General features: G+C 38.4%; 1 protein-coding gene across 1 annotated transcript in view; it reads left to right on the forward strand.

The window, feature by feature from the left end:
* LOC120916786 (mucin-19-like) overlaps positions 1-16898 on the forward strand; it is a 191445-nt gene that overhangs the window by 108036 nt on the left and 66511 nt on the right. The window contains exons 47-58 of the mRNA XM_040327723.1: positions 2886-3000; positions 3504-3594; positions 3677-3783; positions 7327-7543; positions 7716-7841; positions 11567-11684; positions 12313-12451; positions 14183-14293; positions 14415-14484; positions 15086-15223; positions 15903-16067; positions 16557-16651. Of these exons, the coding sequence (XP_040183657.1) occupies positions 2886-3000; positions 3504-3594; positions 3677-3783; positions 7327-7543; positions 7716-7841; positions 11567-11684; positions 12313-12451; positions 14183-14293; positions 14415-14484; positions 15086-15223; positions 15903-16067; positions 16557-16651 (1492 nt within the window). The remainder of the gene's footprint in view (positions 1-2885; positions 3001-3503; positions 3595-3676; positions 3784-7326; positions 7544-7715; positions 7842-11566; positions 11685-12312; positions 12452-14182; positions 14294-14414; positions 14485-15085; positions 15224-15902; positions 16068-16556; positions 16652-16898) is intronic.

Here is a 16898-nt window from a genome sequence, read left to right on the forward strand (position 1 = left end):
CAAAAATTGGTTTGTTATGGTCATTAAGAATCATATGCAATTTGTAGAGGAGGTTTGGAGACTTCTTACATAATAGAAGAGTAGCATAGCAAGAAAGTATCAATTAACCTGTGCATTCAGTTAAACCTAGTGTTCCTATACTGTTCTTAAACTATTGACCAAGAAATGCAAAACATTAATAAGGTAGCTACCAATTTATCCTACTAACAGGGAAATCCTTCTCCATTTCAGACATGGTCAGAATAATTCCATTAATCATGAACTGAAAAATTCAATTATTTGTATCTAGGGTTGCCCATTCTATGCCAACAAGCATGTAATTCATATTTAACCACTTGCTTACTGGGCACATATACCCCCTTCCTGCCCAGGCGAAATTTCAGCGTTCCGCACTGTCACGCTTTGAATGACAATTGCACGGTCGTGCGACCTGGCTCCCAAACAAAATTGACGTTCTTTTTTTCCCGCACAAATAGAGCTTTCTTTTGGTGGTAGTTGATCACCTGTGCGGTTTTTATTTTTTGCGCTATAAACAAAAATATCCAATAATACAACAATTCTGGGAAACAGTACGGAGAATTACACAAGTATTTACGGAATATCAGATTCCAGAGGACCCCTCGTTCTTCCTACTACATCATGCTGAAATTTCTCCAGTAAGATATAAGGGATCAATGATATGTCATCTGATAAATGCGGCAAAAAGTTGCATTGCAACAAAATGGAAAGACCCCGAGGCACCTCCAATATCTATGTGGCTGCAAAAAGTAAGGAAAATAGGGATAATGGAGAAACTCCTCCCAAGAACAATAGATAAGAAAGAGGAAATTAAAAAGATATGGGCACCTTGGGAATTATTTGTACAGTCGGAGGAAGATAAAAAGCTACTAGGAGAACAGGATAAAGGTTAATAGATGGAAGAAAGAGGGGAAACAGATGAGAGAGTATATCGTACAAGGGGGAAGACAGCGGAGGAGAGGAGGGGAGGGTTGTTTCATGCTTTATTTTTTATTTTTTTTATTTATTTTTTAATTTTTCTCACTTTTTTTTTTTCTCTTTCTCCTTCTTTCTCTTTTTCTTCTTCTCCTTGCCGGCCTGTGGATGTAGACGGCCGGGGGAGGGGAAGAGGCGAGAAAAGGGGTCGAGAGGTAGGGATAAGAGGGGAGGGAAAGAGGGGATAAAATGAGGAAGGAAGTGCTACGGGGATAATGAGGGAATTAGTCCTTTATATAGAGAATATATGGATATTTAGGGTTAAATGGAATACTCGGGGGAGTCTGTAATTTAGTTAGAAAGTAGTAAGTATTTTGTTTACTTTATCTCTCTTAGAGGATTGGATTGAAACAAGTAGTGATATAGATATTATAATCTCCTTTGGTAGTAATTTATGAACAGCAAATAGAGCCGAAGAGAGAGAAGAAATGTAATATCCATGCATATGTTGATGTATAGGACTGTGTTTAGTCTTTTTTTTTTTTTTTTCGATGTTTCCTGTATCACTTTCTTGCTTTGTGTTTTTTGGAAAAGAAACAAAATAAAAAGGAAAATTAAAAAAAAAAAAAAATAAACAAAAATAGACAGACAATTTTGAAAAAAAAAAACTTTTTTTTTTTTACTTTTTGCTATAATAAATATCCCATTTAAAAAAAAAACATTCAGTTTAGTCCGATACGTATTCTTCTATATATTTTTGGTAAACAAATCGCAATAAGCGTATAGTAATTGGTTTGCACAAACGTTATAACTCCTACAAAATAGGGGATAAAATTATTACTTTTTATTTATTTATTTATTTTTACTAGTAATGGTGGCGATCTGCGATTTTTGTCACCACTGCAATATTACAGCGGACACATCGGACACTTTTGACACATTTTTGGGACTATTCACATTTATATAGCGAACAGTAATATGCACTGATTACTGTATAAATGTGACTGGCAGGGAAAGGGTTAACACTAGGGGGCGAGGAAGGGGTTAAATGTGTTCGCTGGGAGTGATTCTTACTGTGGGGGCAGGATACTGACTGAGGGAGGTGACCGATGATTGTCCCTATGTACCTATGTCCCTATGTACAAGGGACACACCATCTGTCTCCTCTCCCTAACAGGACGTGGATATCTGTGTTTACACACAGAGATCCACGTCCCTGGCTCTGTGACTGCCGATCACGGGTGCTTGGCGGACATCGCGGCCACCAGGCACGTGCATCGGCACATGTGTGACGCGGTGGAAGCTCACGCAAGCCGCCGCCGGCGGTGCACATGCCCCCTCCAGAGGCGTGTGCGGCCGGAGGCCATATATAGACAGCCTCCCGGCAGATTAGAGCCACCTTACAGCCGTAAAATAGTCGACCGCCGGGTGGCTAGTGGTTAAAAGACCAGTCTTCGCAAAAGTGATAGTAACTTATAAGCAGAGCCTGGTGAGCTGAGTGACCCCCTGGCTTCTTTTATGTCTTGGGTACTCCCCAGATAGATTTCCCTTCCATAGTTTCTAACTTTGTTTTTCTTGTCATGGGGGTTTGGCCCCTCTCTCTCTTGACCTGTTCTTAACAAAACTACTGGATGGTGTAGCTCTCAAACACCTACCAAAAATTGATGCATTTAGATAGAATGACTTCTTAAAATTAACTTATACTATTGGTCATCATCATTTCCTTTGGAAGAACCAACAAACGACTGATCAGCAAAGAACCTCTCTCATTTGTGGTTTATTAAAAGTCTAAATAGAGGAATTCTAGAGTAGAAAACCCCCTTAACCTATAAGTATATATTCTAATATGTTAACAGAATTCACTTATTTATTTCATTTTAGCCACTGTATTTGCCATAATTTATATTGTAAACTTGCTAAATCCAGTTGTCCTTACCTCATATCTTTTATAGAGTGGAGCTTCCCTACAGCTACGCTGGTGTCCAGGTTGGCCGGACTGGTCTATACATCACAATAACGGCAAAACTGGGTTTACAGTTCATGTGGAATGAGGATGATGCTATTTTGGTAATCGGAATACTATTTATTTTTCTAACAATATGATAGTATTTTTTTATTTTTGGAAAATAAAATAGTTTTTTTTGGAATTCCTCTTTTTATTATTAGTTTGCACATAGCATTAGATCATGTTTTCTATAATAAAGATTTGACTAGTATACTAATCCTATCCTAGTCCTATTATTAGACCATACTACTATTCCCATCTACCTAATAAAAATTCATTGCTTTCTAAACCTTAGTCCTCTATGCTATAAATATAAGCTATAAATATAAGGAATGTGCCAAATAATAAATAGATATTGCTCTGGAACAGTAGGCACTACAAAGTTATACATACCAATAGTCAAATGGAGCTGGAAGACTATTTATTAATTTATTTGCAGGCCCCTTGTGTTGTCTATTGTGAGTGGGTTATACTCATTTATAATGTGTTTTGTAGTGGGAGCTTGCCTTTAATCTAGGGCTCATGAATGATAAAATTAGACTACATTTGTCTTTTGTACTTACAGCTGGAGTTAGATCCATCGTTTGCCAATCAGACTTGTGGTCTTTGTGGAGACTTCAATGGGATTCCAATTTACAATGAGTTTACTACAAACAGTACGTTTTCACCTAAATTAAAAAAAAAATGATCTTATTGAACTACAGGACTACAGAGTTATAGCTAGGTAATGTTTTGCAGATATCCTGATGACCGAAATTCAGTATGGAAACTTGCAGAAAATTAATGGACCAACAGAGTCTTGTCTGGATGTGACAGTGAATCCGCTGAACAACTGCACTGACACTGTAAGTTATACTACAACTATAAAGCATATTAAACAGGCATAATTGAAACAGCACAAGCTTCAGACAGTACTTACCTGGACTACAATGGGGGCATACAGAACAGTGTGTTAACTTTCAGCACCAAGAGACTAGTGTTTTTTTTTGGTGCCAAGCTCCCAGAAAAGAGCTCCTGGCCCAGAGATAATTATTTTTGCCCTAAGGTCCCCATCATGCTAAAACTTATCATAACTTTCAGCTCACCCTCCCTGTAGTCCTAATTTCTAACATTTGTTCTAACCCACCATTTAACCCAAACACTAATCTAACAAGCCTTAGATGATCTTACACTTCAGATGCTCATCTCCAGGACTTCTGCAGAGCCTCTCCCATCCTCTAGAACGCTCTGCCTCAATCTGCCTATCACACCTCAAACTAATCTTTCATCACTCCCATCAGCTCTTCCCTCACGGTTATAACCTTTTGTACCACTGTAAGCTCTGTTGAACAGGGCCCATCTAACCCTCTTGTATTTTATTTTATTGTATTGTATTGTAACTGTACCGTCTCCCTTTTATATTGTAAAGCGCTGCCTAATCTGTTGTGCTATAATAAGCCCATATAATAATAATATAAGGCTGTATGCACAAGAAAAGAAAATGGATTGCTTTTTTCTGTAGGAATTGAAGACAAAGGTACATTTTTTAAAGTACTATTTAGCCACATTTTACATTTGTAGACTTTCCCTCATAGATATACATAAGTGTAGCACCCTCTTAGTTAGTGTATTAAGATGCTGGTTTGATTATTTCCCTCCTGCTTTTCCCTGGAAAAGCAGGTAGGCAGTCTTAATATTTATGGGGTTTCAGCCAATCCTCAGGGAGGTGTGCCCAGTATGTGGCTGGAGAGCCCATACATTTTCTGATGCCTACGGCAGAGTGTGGTTGGAGTTGGTCCTGGGTCCAGTCCTGCCGATGGAGTCCCTATGTCACGTACCTTGGTTGGAGGCCGAGTTGACAAGAGTTGACAAGAGAGCTTCCCTTGTGGCTCTGGTCCAAGCACCCCTAAATGTGGTGACAGAGGAACAGGGCTCAAAGAAGCACAGGTGCTGGTAGCTTAAAGGTGAATGTTTTTTCACCTTAATGCATCCTATCCTGAATGAGCATCAGCTGCATAGGGAATGATCAGTAGCTGCAGGAGAATGAGCATTAGCTTCATAAGAATTAGCATTAGCTTTATGAGAATTAGCATTACCTGAACTAGCTTCCTGACACCTTAGCCTGTAGGGGGCTCTGCCCCTATGGGCAGATCACTTGAATTCTGATGTGTTTCCATCAAGGTCCCAGCTGGGTGGGGGAGGTGGGTACTTAAAAGGGGCTTAGTTTGGGGACCTGGTCTGGAGAGCTTGCTGAAGAATGCCTGGTGGAGGTTGAAAGGGGGTGTTGAGCTGTCCTTTGGCATTATATGCCACAGGACAGGTGGATTTTGGAAGGAGGCAGCTGGTGATCCTATGGCATTGTGAGCACTGGCCTGAATTCATTTTTTTGTTCTCTGGCCCTTCTAATTGCTTTGTCAGTGGTGGATTTTACCAGAATTTAGTTTCAGCTACCCATCTTGCCCTTTGCACAAAGACTGTTTAGGGAAGAAGACATGTAATCTTGTTATTAAGTGTTTTTGGGGTATCTTATGCCGCCTTTCACCCTATCCAAGTTTCTTCAGCAATGAAATGAAAAAGCTTAAAAAGCATTTCCTAGACCAGGGATATGCAATTAGCGGACCTCCAGCTGTTGCAAAACTACAAGTCCCATCATGCCTCTGCCTCTGGGTGTCATGCTTGTGGCTGTCAGAGTCTTGCTATGCATCATGGGATTTGTAGTTCTGCAACAGCTAGAGGTCCACTAATTGCATATCCCTGTCCTAGACTGTTTATTGAGCCAGAGAGAGAAAAATCCTGTGTGCCTGGCTGCCTCTACGCTAATTCTGGGGACAGAACCATCAAATTCACAGTGGCTCCTGGGGGGGGGGGTAGCACTACCTAATCTAAACTTGAATTCCTCTTCGATTTTCACTTTAAGTATTCCACTTTAAGTAAACGTGACCACTTTTTTACAAACCAAACTAACTTCAGTGCTGCCCAAAAAGGTAATCTTCCTGCAGAAAATATATTGGCCTCAAAAATCGGGTTTGGATTCTTGTGTAATAAGAGAAAAATAATTATAATGTATTTAGCTAATGATAAAATGACATTATTAAGTGCTTATGTGAAAAAAATGTTTTAGTATATATAATAACAGATTCTCTTGCTACAATGACCTTGCAGAAAGACTGCTTGAATAGATGTTTCTCCTTCAAATTGTTTTTGGAATGTCTAATTGTGCAACATGGACACAATTAAATTCCATCTTCCCCTCATAAACTAATATTTACAGGTTCAGGCAGCTCTGCATGCTGACTTGTATTTATGTTATAGGCCTATGTAAAATAAAAGCATTCTTTGTGAACTTACCTTTCTATGTATTCTACTTTCTGGTCTTCTTGTGCATTGATGACATAGTCGGTGTCTTCCAGCTGCCCTTGGGAAGGCTACGTCACCAATGCCTTTCAATGGGATATTGAGAAAAAACTGTAAGATCCCGCAAGATCTCAGGGGAAAAGCTCAGAGTAAAGGAGATCTTGGGTGGAAAATGAGATCGGGTGCAGACACCATTAGTGGGCCGACACAGAACAGGGAAAAAAAGTTGGCTACCGATTACTTTTTTTTTCAAATGGTGGCTTGGGATTCAGAGGACAGCAGGACACATGAGTAGGGTATGCAAATTGGATAATGAAAGCAGCGTGTTGCTTAATGTAATTGAGCTTGATTTATTATATACACTGAATAAAATGTTTTTAAGACGGGAGGAAGGTCTGCTTCTACAAGAGGCATTTGGGAATCTCCAGGTTGGTCAAGCTGATAAAGAATTCCTAAATAGCAGAAATAAGTGTCACTTGTAATGTTGATTGTGCACACACTTAAGTGAATGATTTGATATGTAACATTTTTATGTTTGGGAGGATCCCACAAGGCAACCCCCTGGATTGGACCATAAAAGCTTTTATGGTATTTTTATAGGTTTTTGTCAAGAGATCAGATCCTTGGAACTGCTGCTATTTCTAGGGTGTCTGTACAAAAAGCTAGTATTTGTTCTGGTGCCAGAAGTAACCTGCTGGATTAAGTCCACACAGTTCAATACAAGTTCAGTCTTGAAAGGGTTATAAACGGGTTCACTGTAGCCTTGCTGCTCTCTTTACCAGCAGGTTCCATTTCTAGGGGGTCTACCTGCCTGTATACTATTTTCAAATTTTTGCTTCTACTTTTTATAATACTTCTTTTCTTAATATACTTAAAAAAAACTCTTCACTGTGAGCAGAAGGGCATAGCTTTTCCTCATTAACTGCCTACTATAAAACATCCATCCAACAAATAATAATACACAATGACAGTAATAATTATGCCCAACAGTACAAAAACAATACATATTTCTGAGGACTTTCTCATGTCATGCATTATCATTCCTCTCTCAACAGCAAAGGATATGTGAATCAGTGCTGACGGGCACACCTTTCTCACAATGTAACACCCTGCTGGATCCAGCTGAGTACATTAATGCCTGTGTCCAGGATCTGTGTAGCTGTGCACAAGATGCCCTGGGCTTCTGTCTGTGTAACACCTTTGCAGAATACTCCAGACAATGTGCCCATGCTGGCGGAACCCCACAGAACTGGAGAACCAACGAAATTTGCCGTAAGTGCCAATAAATTCCAGTACCAAAGATATTGGACTTGATTAAAAAAAATATCAGCAGTGATAACTTTCTTACAAATAAATAGCCCCCAAAAAAATCACTGATCATTATCATTTAAAGTAAAGTCAATAATAAGACCTCAGAGTAACTAGCTTTTATTTTTCTTTGCAGCATTGACATGTAATATGAATTTGGAGTACATGGAATGTGGAAGTTCATGCCCCAACACATGTACTAACCCCCAAAGTTCATTAGTCTGTAACAGCCACTGTATCGATGGATGCATTTGCCCTCAAGGTAAGCATGCAATATAATACAATACACTATATCTCAAATTAAATACAATATATACAATTTATCTATAAGAGCTCTCTTTTACAGGTGTTTGATGTTTTGTATTTTCAGCCTGTAAAAGTACCTCCATATTACCCTATGTATCCATGCACAAATAGATGTTTACAGGCATATTTGAAGGGGAACATTTACAGGCTGAAAAAAAGAACATGTAAACGCACCAGTGTGGATGTTCACGTAGCTAACTTGAAAGAAACTCTGTTCAATTTGATTTTCCAATATAAGTATGTAGGACAAAAAAAGCAAAAGCAAAAAAAACTAAAATAAAAAAATAAAACAGGAATTCTGGTAGCTCATGATTGGATGATTAAACTGTGTACATTGTAACTTGGTGTATTAGGATCTGTGAGCATCCACTTTGCACAGTGAACTTTATTAAATTATACTTATAAATGAGTTGACTCTGTATTTCCTATGGAGATATTGTTGCTGATTTTTTTTTTTCAATTTGGGAAATCTTCACTCACAAAATCAAGAGAATATTCACTTCAATCATTTAATCATGTGAAACACATCTGCAGATAGTTGGGTAGTTAAAATGAAAATGAAATGTAATGATTTGTTGTGAAATTGAAGTGAATATTCTTTTTGTAAGTGCAGATTTTCAAATCCTTTTGTAAACCGACTTATAACAATAATTGTTAACATTAAACCCTCATTGTAATATTCCTATTTAAAATAAGCTCCTCCGAGGTAGTGGCTAGCATAGTGCAATTTCTGTTCATTTTGCACCAGACTTAATTTTTAGAATTTTTTTGTTCAGCGACCTGCATTCCTATCTTTAGAGCTTCCCCCAAACAATTTTCGAGATTACATGTCTCATGATTCCTTTGGGCTTCCCATACTGCACATGTACTAAAAACAAAGCACCGACCACTGCTTGTACAGAGCATGTGCCTGAACATGTGATGTGCTTGCATCCCTCAAGCTCAGCAGAATGCATATGTCCCCTAATCACAGCACACAAGGGTGGCTCCTGAAAGACCCTGCAGGGCAAAGGAGCCAACCTAAAGGTGGAAGCTCTGCACACTAGAACCCCTAAAGGCACATTATGTTGTAAAGACTGCACAAAAAGAGGGCAGGAAACTACGATGGTGTAAAGTATTCTGCTACATGCATTCTTTCTATTTTTTCATAGAGGGTTTAATAATACTTTAAAGGCTAAGATCATTTTTGATTAAAAAAATAGGACAAATAAATGCACACAATTTTTCAGGTTAAAAAAAATGTTAATTTATTATTTTTGTACGCTGAAGACTGTAAGGCATTGCACTAGCAATCAGCAGATCGTGGGTACAATGCCTGGATTCTGTAGACTGTCAGTACACTGTGTACCCATGCATCCGATACTGGCAGGCAATTACTGATTAGCAGAAAGAATCAATGGACCACAAGAGTGCCCACTAGTGCCCTCTCCAATCACTGAGAACTACAAGTAGACAGTAGATGTAGTTTATTCATTCACGAAACCTAATGAAGTGAATTAATAATACAGCTATGTGGGTGGAGACCCTCACAACCAAGCTGTTTTTAAATTCTGGCAGTGGGTGTTGGGAAAATATTCCCGCCCACTGTCACAGGGAAGGGGGGTGCAAGAGGACAGGATGCAGTTGGGGGAACATGTTACAAGTTCCATCCTAAATATGGGTAAAACATATAGCATGTTCAATCCTGAATATGGGTAGAACATGTACTTTGCCTTCTAAAAGAAAATACGTTTCTATTACACCTACTAAAGTGGATGTAAACCAGATTCAAAAATGTGGCTTTCTCCTGCTCCGTTGTTCTGTTATCAGCATGATAACTTCTCTGATACATGTGATAAAACCAGCCTGAATTTTGTGTCTGGGAGAATGCTATAAATAGATTAGCAGAAAGATTCTCTACTCACAGGACAGCTCTGAAAGTCTCTGTCTATGTGGATGGGGATGCGTGCCTTTCCTCCAATCAACTGTCTCCCAGTGTAATCCAAACTACACTGCTACTGCTGAATGAGGAAGTGAAAATTCTAACATGATGTGCACTTTCTAAACAGTGTATACAGCTGAAGATAGCAGATATACATGTAACGCTAATGTAGGGAGATTTGTTTCATCTCTGTGTATCATCTGAGGCTGTTTACTTCACTGGGTATATGTGGGGGTTTACATCCACTTTAAAGATTCAACATAGTTCCGAAATGTGTGACGTTTGAAACTATACATATGTTAGTTTTGTTTAGCAGCAAGCAGACCATAGCTTATACAATAAACAGTTTACGCTGTCTCTTATAGACCTAGATCACTCACCTACACCGCTGATAGGGGGGGACCACCAGCCCTCCTGTAGGGGGCCCGGGCACACAGGGGGCCCAGACAGCAGGAGGATCGGTGGAGCAGAGAATAAAGAATGACAGTGTCTCACACCCAGAAACTCAAAGCCGGTTTCTCTCCATCTCGCTCCCGCAGCTTTCAGCTGCTAGGTGAGGGACACAGGGCTGGATTTAGGGGATGCCGGAGTGGGTTGTTATGCCCCCCCCCCCGGATGGCCGCTGCTGAGCTGCTTCCCCCACCCCCTCTCCGCCCGCACTCACAGCTGGAATGAGGAGACAGCAGCTTGGAGCCTGGAGTGGTGAGAGAAGAAGTGCCAGCAGGACGTGTGCTGTGTTTTGTTCTCCCCTCCTGTCAGAAGAGCGCTGGTCTTTACAGTACATGAGACCGAATCGCTCTTACTGTAGATCGCATGGCACTGTACACACACTGCCCCCTATCCACATTTGTTGCTGCTGGGAGGTGAGCACTGAGCAGCCTTTGGAGGAGATGGGGGCGCTGTGTGTGTGTGTGTGTACAGTGCAATGCAATCTACAGTAAGAGCGATCCAGTCTCATGTACTATAAAGACCAGCACTCTTCTGACAGGAGGGGAGAACAAAACACAGCGTGTTTGGGGAGGGCGATATGAGGAGAAAGAATGGGGGGATATGTGCTGGGAAGAGAGATTGGGGGGGCAGGGGGGTAATTTAGAGGGGGGTTGTGCTAGGAGGGGAATTTTTGTTTGGAAATTTGTGCACGGGGCCCCATCAGGTAGGCTGTACGGGGCCCCGTGATTTCTATTAGCGGCCCTGCCTACACCACTAAATGAACCAAATTTAAAGTGGTTCTAAAGACTTAAGGTTTGGCTCCTGCCGATATCCAGCAAATCCTGTGAGGAGGGAGCAGGCTCAGGGGTATGCCTGTACGAGTGCTCCAGAGTTTATTATTTAATGAAAAAGAATTATGACTTTAAAAGTGCTTTAAATTTATAATAAAATAAACAGTGATCCCCCTCCTTCCCCCCACATTCTCAAAATATACACAATATTATTCTCTCTAATGTTCTTTCACAAATAGCTAAATATCCAACCAATATCTTAAAATTCTCATATCATATCACATCTAAAATTTTCCCCTTCACAAGTGCACAAAATCAACAGTGCCTTAAATATCTTACACAAAAAATCCCAGTATCTCCGTAAAACAGTCACATCTGCAGTTAAAGCAGAATTAAACCCATGTAATCAGTTTTTCTTTTGCCTTAATGCCATAAATGCATTGAGTGGTAAAACCATAATGAATCTTAGGAACTACTTTAACCTTCCAGTAGTTTATCTCCTGTCCAGCTATAATGGAAAAAAAATATTTCTCCCTTCAGGAACTGTATTTGATGATATCAACAATTCTGGCTGTATCCCTGCCCAGCAGTGTTCTTGTACTTACAATGGAAAAGTCTATTCTCCAGGGACTGGCTATTCATCTCAGTGTTCTTCTTGGTAAGTCGCATGTGGCAATTAGTATAACTTATGCTGATAGTTTGATGTTGGGTACATTAACAATATCACATGTCCTAATTTAGAAGTGCTGTTTGCCCTGTGCAATTTAGTAACCAAGCTGCGGTAGATACTGCTGTACTCCCTGAACTTGTAATAATGCATTTTCCCATTGACCAGATCTTCCCTTTTTGTATGTTCGTTCCCATTTAAAGCCTACTTCTTTATATTCATGCCTATCAGAAGGCAGAAAAAGATTAACTTCTGCACCATGTCTGCAGCAATCTATGGTCTACATGGCAAAATATATATATACTCTGGTTTGCACAAAAAATATAATAAATGTGCTTATGGACTCATTTGAGATGTGTCTGACTGCAAAACTGGCACACTTTGTTGTATTCCTCAGCGACATCTTTTAGTATACATCACCTTATTTTATTGATGATTGAGGTATCAAATATGCATTTTGATACTGTATATATATATATATATATATATATATATATATATATATATATATATATATATATATATATATATATATATATATATATATATTAGTATTTAATATTCCTGTCCACAAACACTTTCTTATACTTTATATACGGATGACCTCCTCTCTTTCCAGCACTTGTAATGGCGGAAAGTGGAGCTGTAATGACACAGTATGTGCTGGATCTTGTGCAATTGAGGGGGGATCACACATCACAACCTATGATATGACTCGTTATACCTTCCATGGAGACTGCAGCTATGTATTTTCAAAGGTAAATAGAAATGTAGTTATATCTATTGCTTTCCTAACTGCCCATTAACAATACTTAGAGCGGGTTCACCCTGGGGCGACCTGGGATCCGACTTGAAGTTGCCCCAAGTCATCCTAAGTCGTGTGGTTGAGAAAATCAATGGAAGTGAATGGGAGCGTCTTAATGTACACAGTCATATATTTTAAGCAATTCTTTCTTTTAATTTGGATGATTATGGCTTACAGCTAGTAAAAACCCCAAATTCAGTATCTCAGAAAATTTGAATATTACGTAAGACCAATAAAAAAAAAAGGATTTTTAATACAGAAATGTTGGCTTACTGAAAAGTATGTACATGTACAATATAATATGCACTGTTTTTGCATGAATGACTGCATAAACGCAGTGTGGCATGGAGGCTATCAGCCTGTGGCACTGCTGAGGTGTTATGAAAGCCCAGGCTGCTTTGATAGCAACCTTCAGTTCGTCTCCATCATTGGGTCTGGTGTCTCTCATCTTCCTCTTGACAATACCCCACAGATTTTCTATAGGGTTTAGGTCAGGCGAGTTTCTTGGCAAATCAAGCACAGTGATGCCATGATCATTAAACCAGGTATTGGTACTTTTGGTAGTGGGGGCAGGTGCCAAGTCCTGCTGGAAAATTAAATCAGCATCTCCATAAAACTGGCCAGCAGAGGGTAGCATGAAGTGCTCTAGAATTTCTTGGAAGACAGCTGCACTGACTTTGTACTTGATACAACACAGTGGACCAACACCAGCAGATGAAATGGCTCCCTAAATCATTACTGTCTGTGGAAACTTCACACTGGACCTCATGCAACTTGGATTCTGTGCCTCTCCATTCTTCATTCAGACTCTGGAAACTTGATTTCCAAATGCAAAATGTACTTTCATATTTTGGACCACTGAGCAACAGTTCAGTCCTTTTTCTCCTTAGACCAGGTAAGACACTTCTGACGTTGTCTCTGATTCAGGAGTGGCTTGACACAAGGAATGCCACAGTTGTAGCCCATGTTCTTGATACATCTGTGTATGGTGGCTCTTGAAGCGCTGACATCTGCCATAGTCCACTCCTTGTGAATCTCCCCCCAAATTCTTGAATGCCCTCACAATCCTCTCAAGACTGCGGTTATCCCTGTTGCTTGTGGTGCTTTTTCTACCATACTTTTTCCTTCCTCTCAACTTTACATTAATATGCTTCAATACAGCACTCTGTGAACAGCCAGGTTCTTTAGCAATGACCTTTTGTGACTTTCCCTTGTTGTGGAGGGTGTCATTGACTGTCTTCTGGACAACTGTCAAATCAGCGGTCTTCCCCATAATTGTATAACCTGCGAAACCAGACTGAGAGACCATGTTAAGGCTCAGGAAACCTTTACAGGTAGTTTGATTTAATTAGCTGATTAGAGTGTGACACCATGAGTCTCCCATTTTAAACTTTTCCACACATTTCTGAGATACTGAAGTTTGGGTTTTCACTAGCTGTAATCCACAATCATCAAAATTAAAAGAAAGAAATGCTTGAAATATATCACTCTGTGTGTAATAAATCTATATAATATATGAGTTTCATCTTTTTATTGAATTACTGAAATAAGTACATTTTTTGATAATATTCAATTTTTTTGAGATGCACCTGCATGTGGACTCCTCACTGCCTTCAAAATTGTGAATGATAGAACCATACTTTGATGTGACCCTCTTATAATTAATAAACCTGTTTTCTTCAAGACTTGCTACAACAACACCTTCACTGTGTTGGGAGAGCTTTTTCAATGTGGTCTGACGAACACTGAGACGTGTCTGAAGAGTGTGAGCCTCAGTTTGAATTATGGGGCGGATGTAAGTTCAAAAAGCCTTGTGATATACATAAAAAAATATATATTTATATATAAATCAACCGCAAAATTGGGAGTGAACATGTACAGGTTTCTAACTGCACATTCTTTTTTCTTTTCTATAGTTTATCTATGTAAAGTCCGGTGGAAGTGTATATGTAAATTCACTCTACACCCAGCTGCCCGTTTCATCAGGTACTTGAAGTCGATATTAGAAAAAAAAAAAATGGAAAAAAATAATTTAGGAAATGCCTGCCTAAGCTTTATAATATTTCTGACTTTTTTTAAATAAAATAGTTACAGAATACTTATTCATCCAACCCCCAATCCATGTTCTATGTTGTCAATGACCCCCAGCAGGGAGAGTTTACCCTAACTCTTCTCTAGGTAGCACTGCTCTGCTCTGGGCCTGCCTTTGAGACAAACTTCCCAATTCCCCCCTTGATCTTGATTACATTTTTTATATATTCTTGTGAAAATCCAGTAAGAGCTGTTAATAGTGAAATTACATTTTAAGTCTTTTGATGAAGTATTCTTGAATAATTGAGATATCTTGAAATGTTGTTAGCTTAGAAAATATAGAAAGAAAGTCAACTCTGTGCTGAAACTATGCAATCATGATTTTAAAATCCTGTTATAATCACATATGTATTAAAATTTAGCATGAATATATAATGGGCATTTAAATTATGGTGACGTTTATATAGTTTATACAAAAAAACATGTATTAGATAAAATGTGAGTTGTGCCCTGAATCCAGGTACCAACCGTAATGATTTTCATTTTTGATTCGCAGCCAGTGTCACCATCTTCCAGCCTTCAAACTTTTACATTATTGTACAGACCAATTTTGGCCTACAGCTGGAAATACAACTGGTACCCATCATGCAGCTATACATCAACCTGGATCCATCTTTTAAAAATGAAGTCTGCGGTAAGGACATTTTTTAAATATTTAAAATATTATTGTTCTATCAATTGAAAAAAAAAAAAAAAAAAAACTCAGTAGAAATCTTAGGTTAAAAGTATGCCATATCCAGGATTTTTAAGTAAATATTCATATATGGTGATTAACAATGCCATCTGAAGAGCACAAGCTTACAGCTTGTTAGTAACCATTACTGTGTCTCTTCATTTCATATAATAAAAAGTATGTTATTTCATTACATATCTATAAAGAACTCTAGTTTCTAAGATTCTAATTGGCCACTTCAACGTATTGATTATTCTTACTTTGTTTGTGTATACAATTTAATAATTATTTTACAGTTATTTCAACTTATAATATTAATGATAGGAATTAAAGTGAGCAAGCAGATTTATAACGCGTAAGCATGAAAATTGATTATTTTTTTAATTAAAGGATGAGTAAATGATCCACTAGAAATGGTTTTATCTGCACTTCATAAGTGAGCACATAACGTTTATTTTATTTACTGATATATTATTGAAGACCTCTATTGCAAAATAGAGCATGACTATAGCAGTGGTATACTATTCCTAGTGAATTGTTGCATTACACCTTTTTTTGTAGAATTAAGTCTGCCATATGCAGAATGATGCATCATATTGATAACACCACTAAACTAAATGTATTACATTTTTGCTCATAGGTCTTTGTGGAAATTTCAACAATATACAAGCTGATGACTTTAAAGTTCTGAGTGGAGTGATTGAAGGAACTGGGTCCTCATTTGCCAACACCTGGATGACACAGGCCAGCTGTCCCACTGTTACAAACAGCTTTGAGGATCCTTGTTCCCTGAGCATTGATAATGGTAAACCACTCATATACAAATCATATAATGTACATTATATATATGAGTGCTACATGATTGTGTAAATATGGTGGCCAAATAGGCTCCACATTACAGTTGTTCACATTCTGTTTAGTTTTGTTCTACTTATTGTAAATAATACTTCAATTTTTTCTAGGTACACTACATCATCATACAATTAAACAGTTAATGCCCTTTAAGGAAAATATAACTGTTTATTATATTTTAGTAAGCAGAAACCCTTAACCAGTCATTACCATTGTTTAGAACATCTTATGGTTTGCTTGGAACCTCAGTTCACCAAATTACTGATGGCTATTGGATAACATGTATCCTTGCTAAAACAGAATGCTAATTTAAAAAGTATACTTACACATTAATGTCCTTTCAGACTGTTCCTTTTTATTTTCCATAACAATCTGCAATTCAAGAAATTCAAGAAATTAGAAGTTAAGCATCATAATCTATTCTTCTATTGTCTTTCCCTAGAACAATATGCCAAACATTGGTGCTCTATGTTAACTGACCCACAAGGAGTGTTTGCAAAATGCCATTTAACAGTCGATCCAAATGTTTACATGCAGGTAATTGTGTGTTCTGTTTCATGTGTACACATAGTTACATAGTTAGTAAGATGGAATAAAGACACCATTCCATCCAGTTAACCCTGTGTGGATGTGTGTTTATGTCAGTAATAATTTTCATATCCCTGTCTATTGTATACGCCAAGATGCCCATCTAATACACTTCTCATTAGTTTACCACAATGTACCTTATAAACACATACCTTTAATATACTGCATACTATATGTATGTATATATATGTATATG

The sequence above is a fragment of the Rana temporaria genome, chromosome 11, assembly GCF_905171775.1.
Source record: "Rana temporaria chromosome 11, aRanTem1.1, whole genome shotgun sequence".
In the NCBI taxonomy this organism is placed as follows: Eukaryota; Metazoa; Chordata; class Amphibia; order Anura; family Ranidae; genus Rana; species Rana temporaria.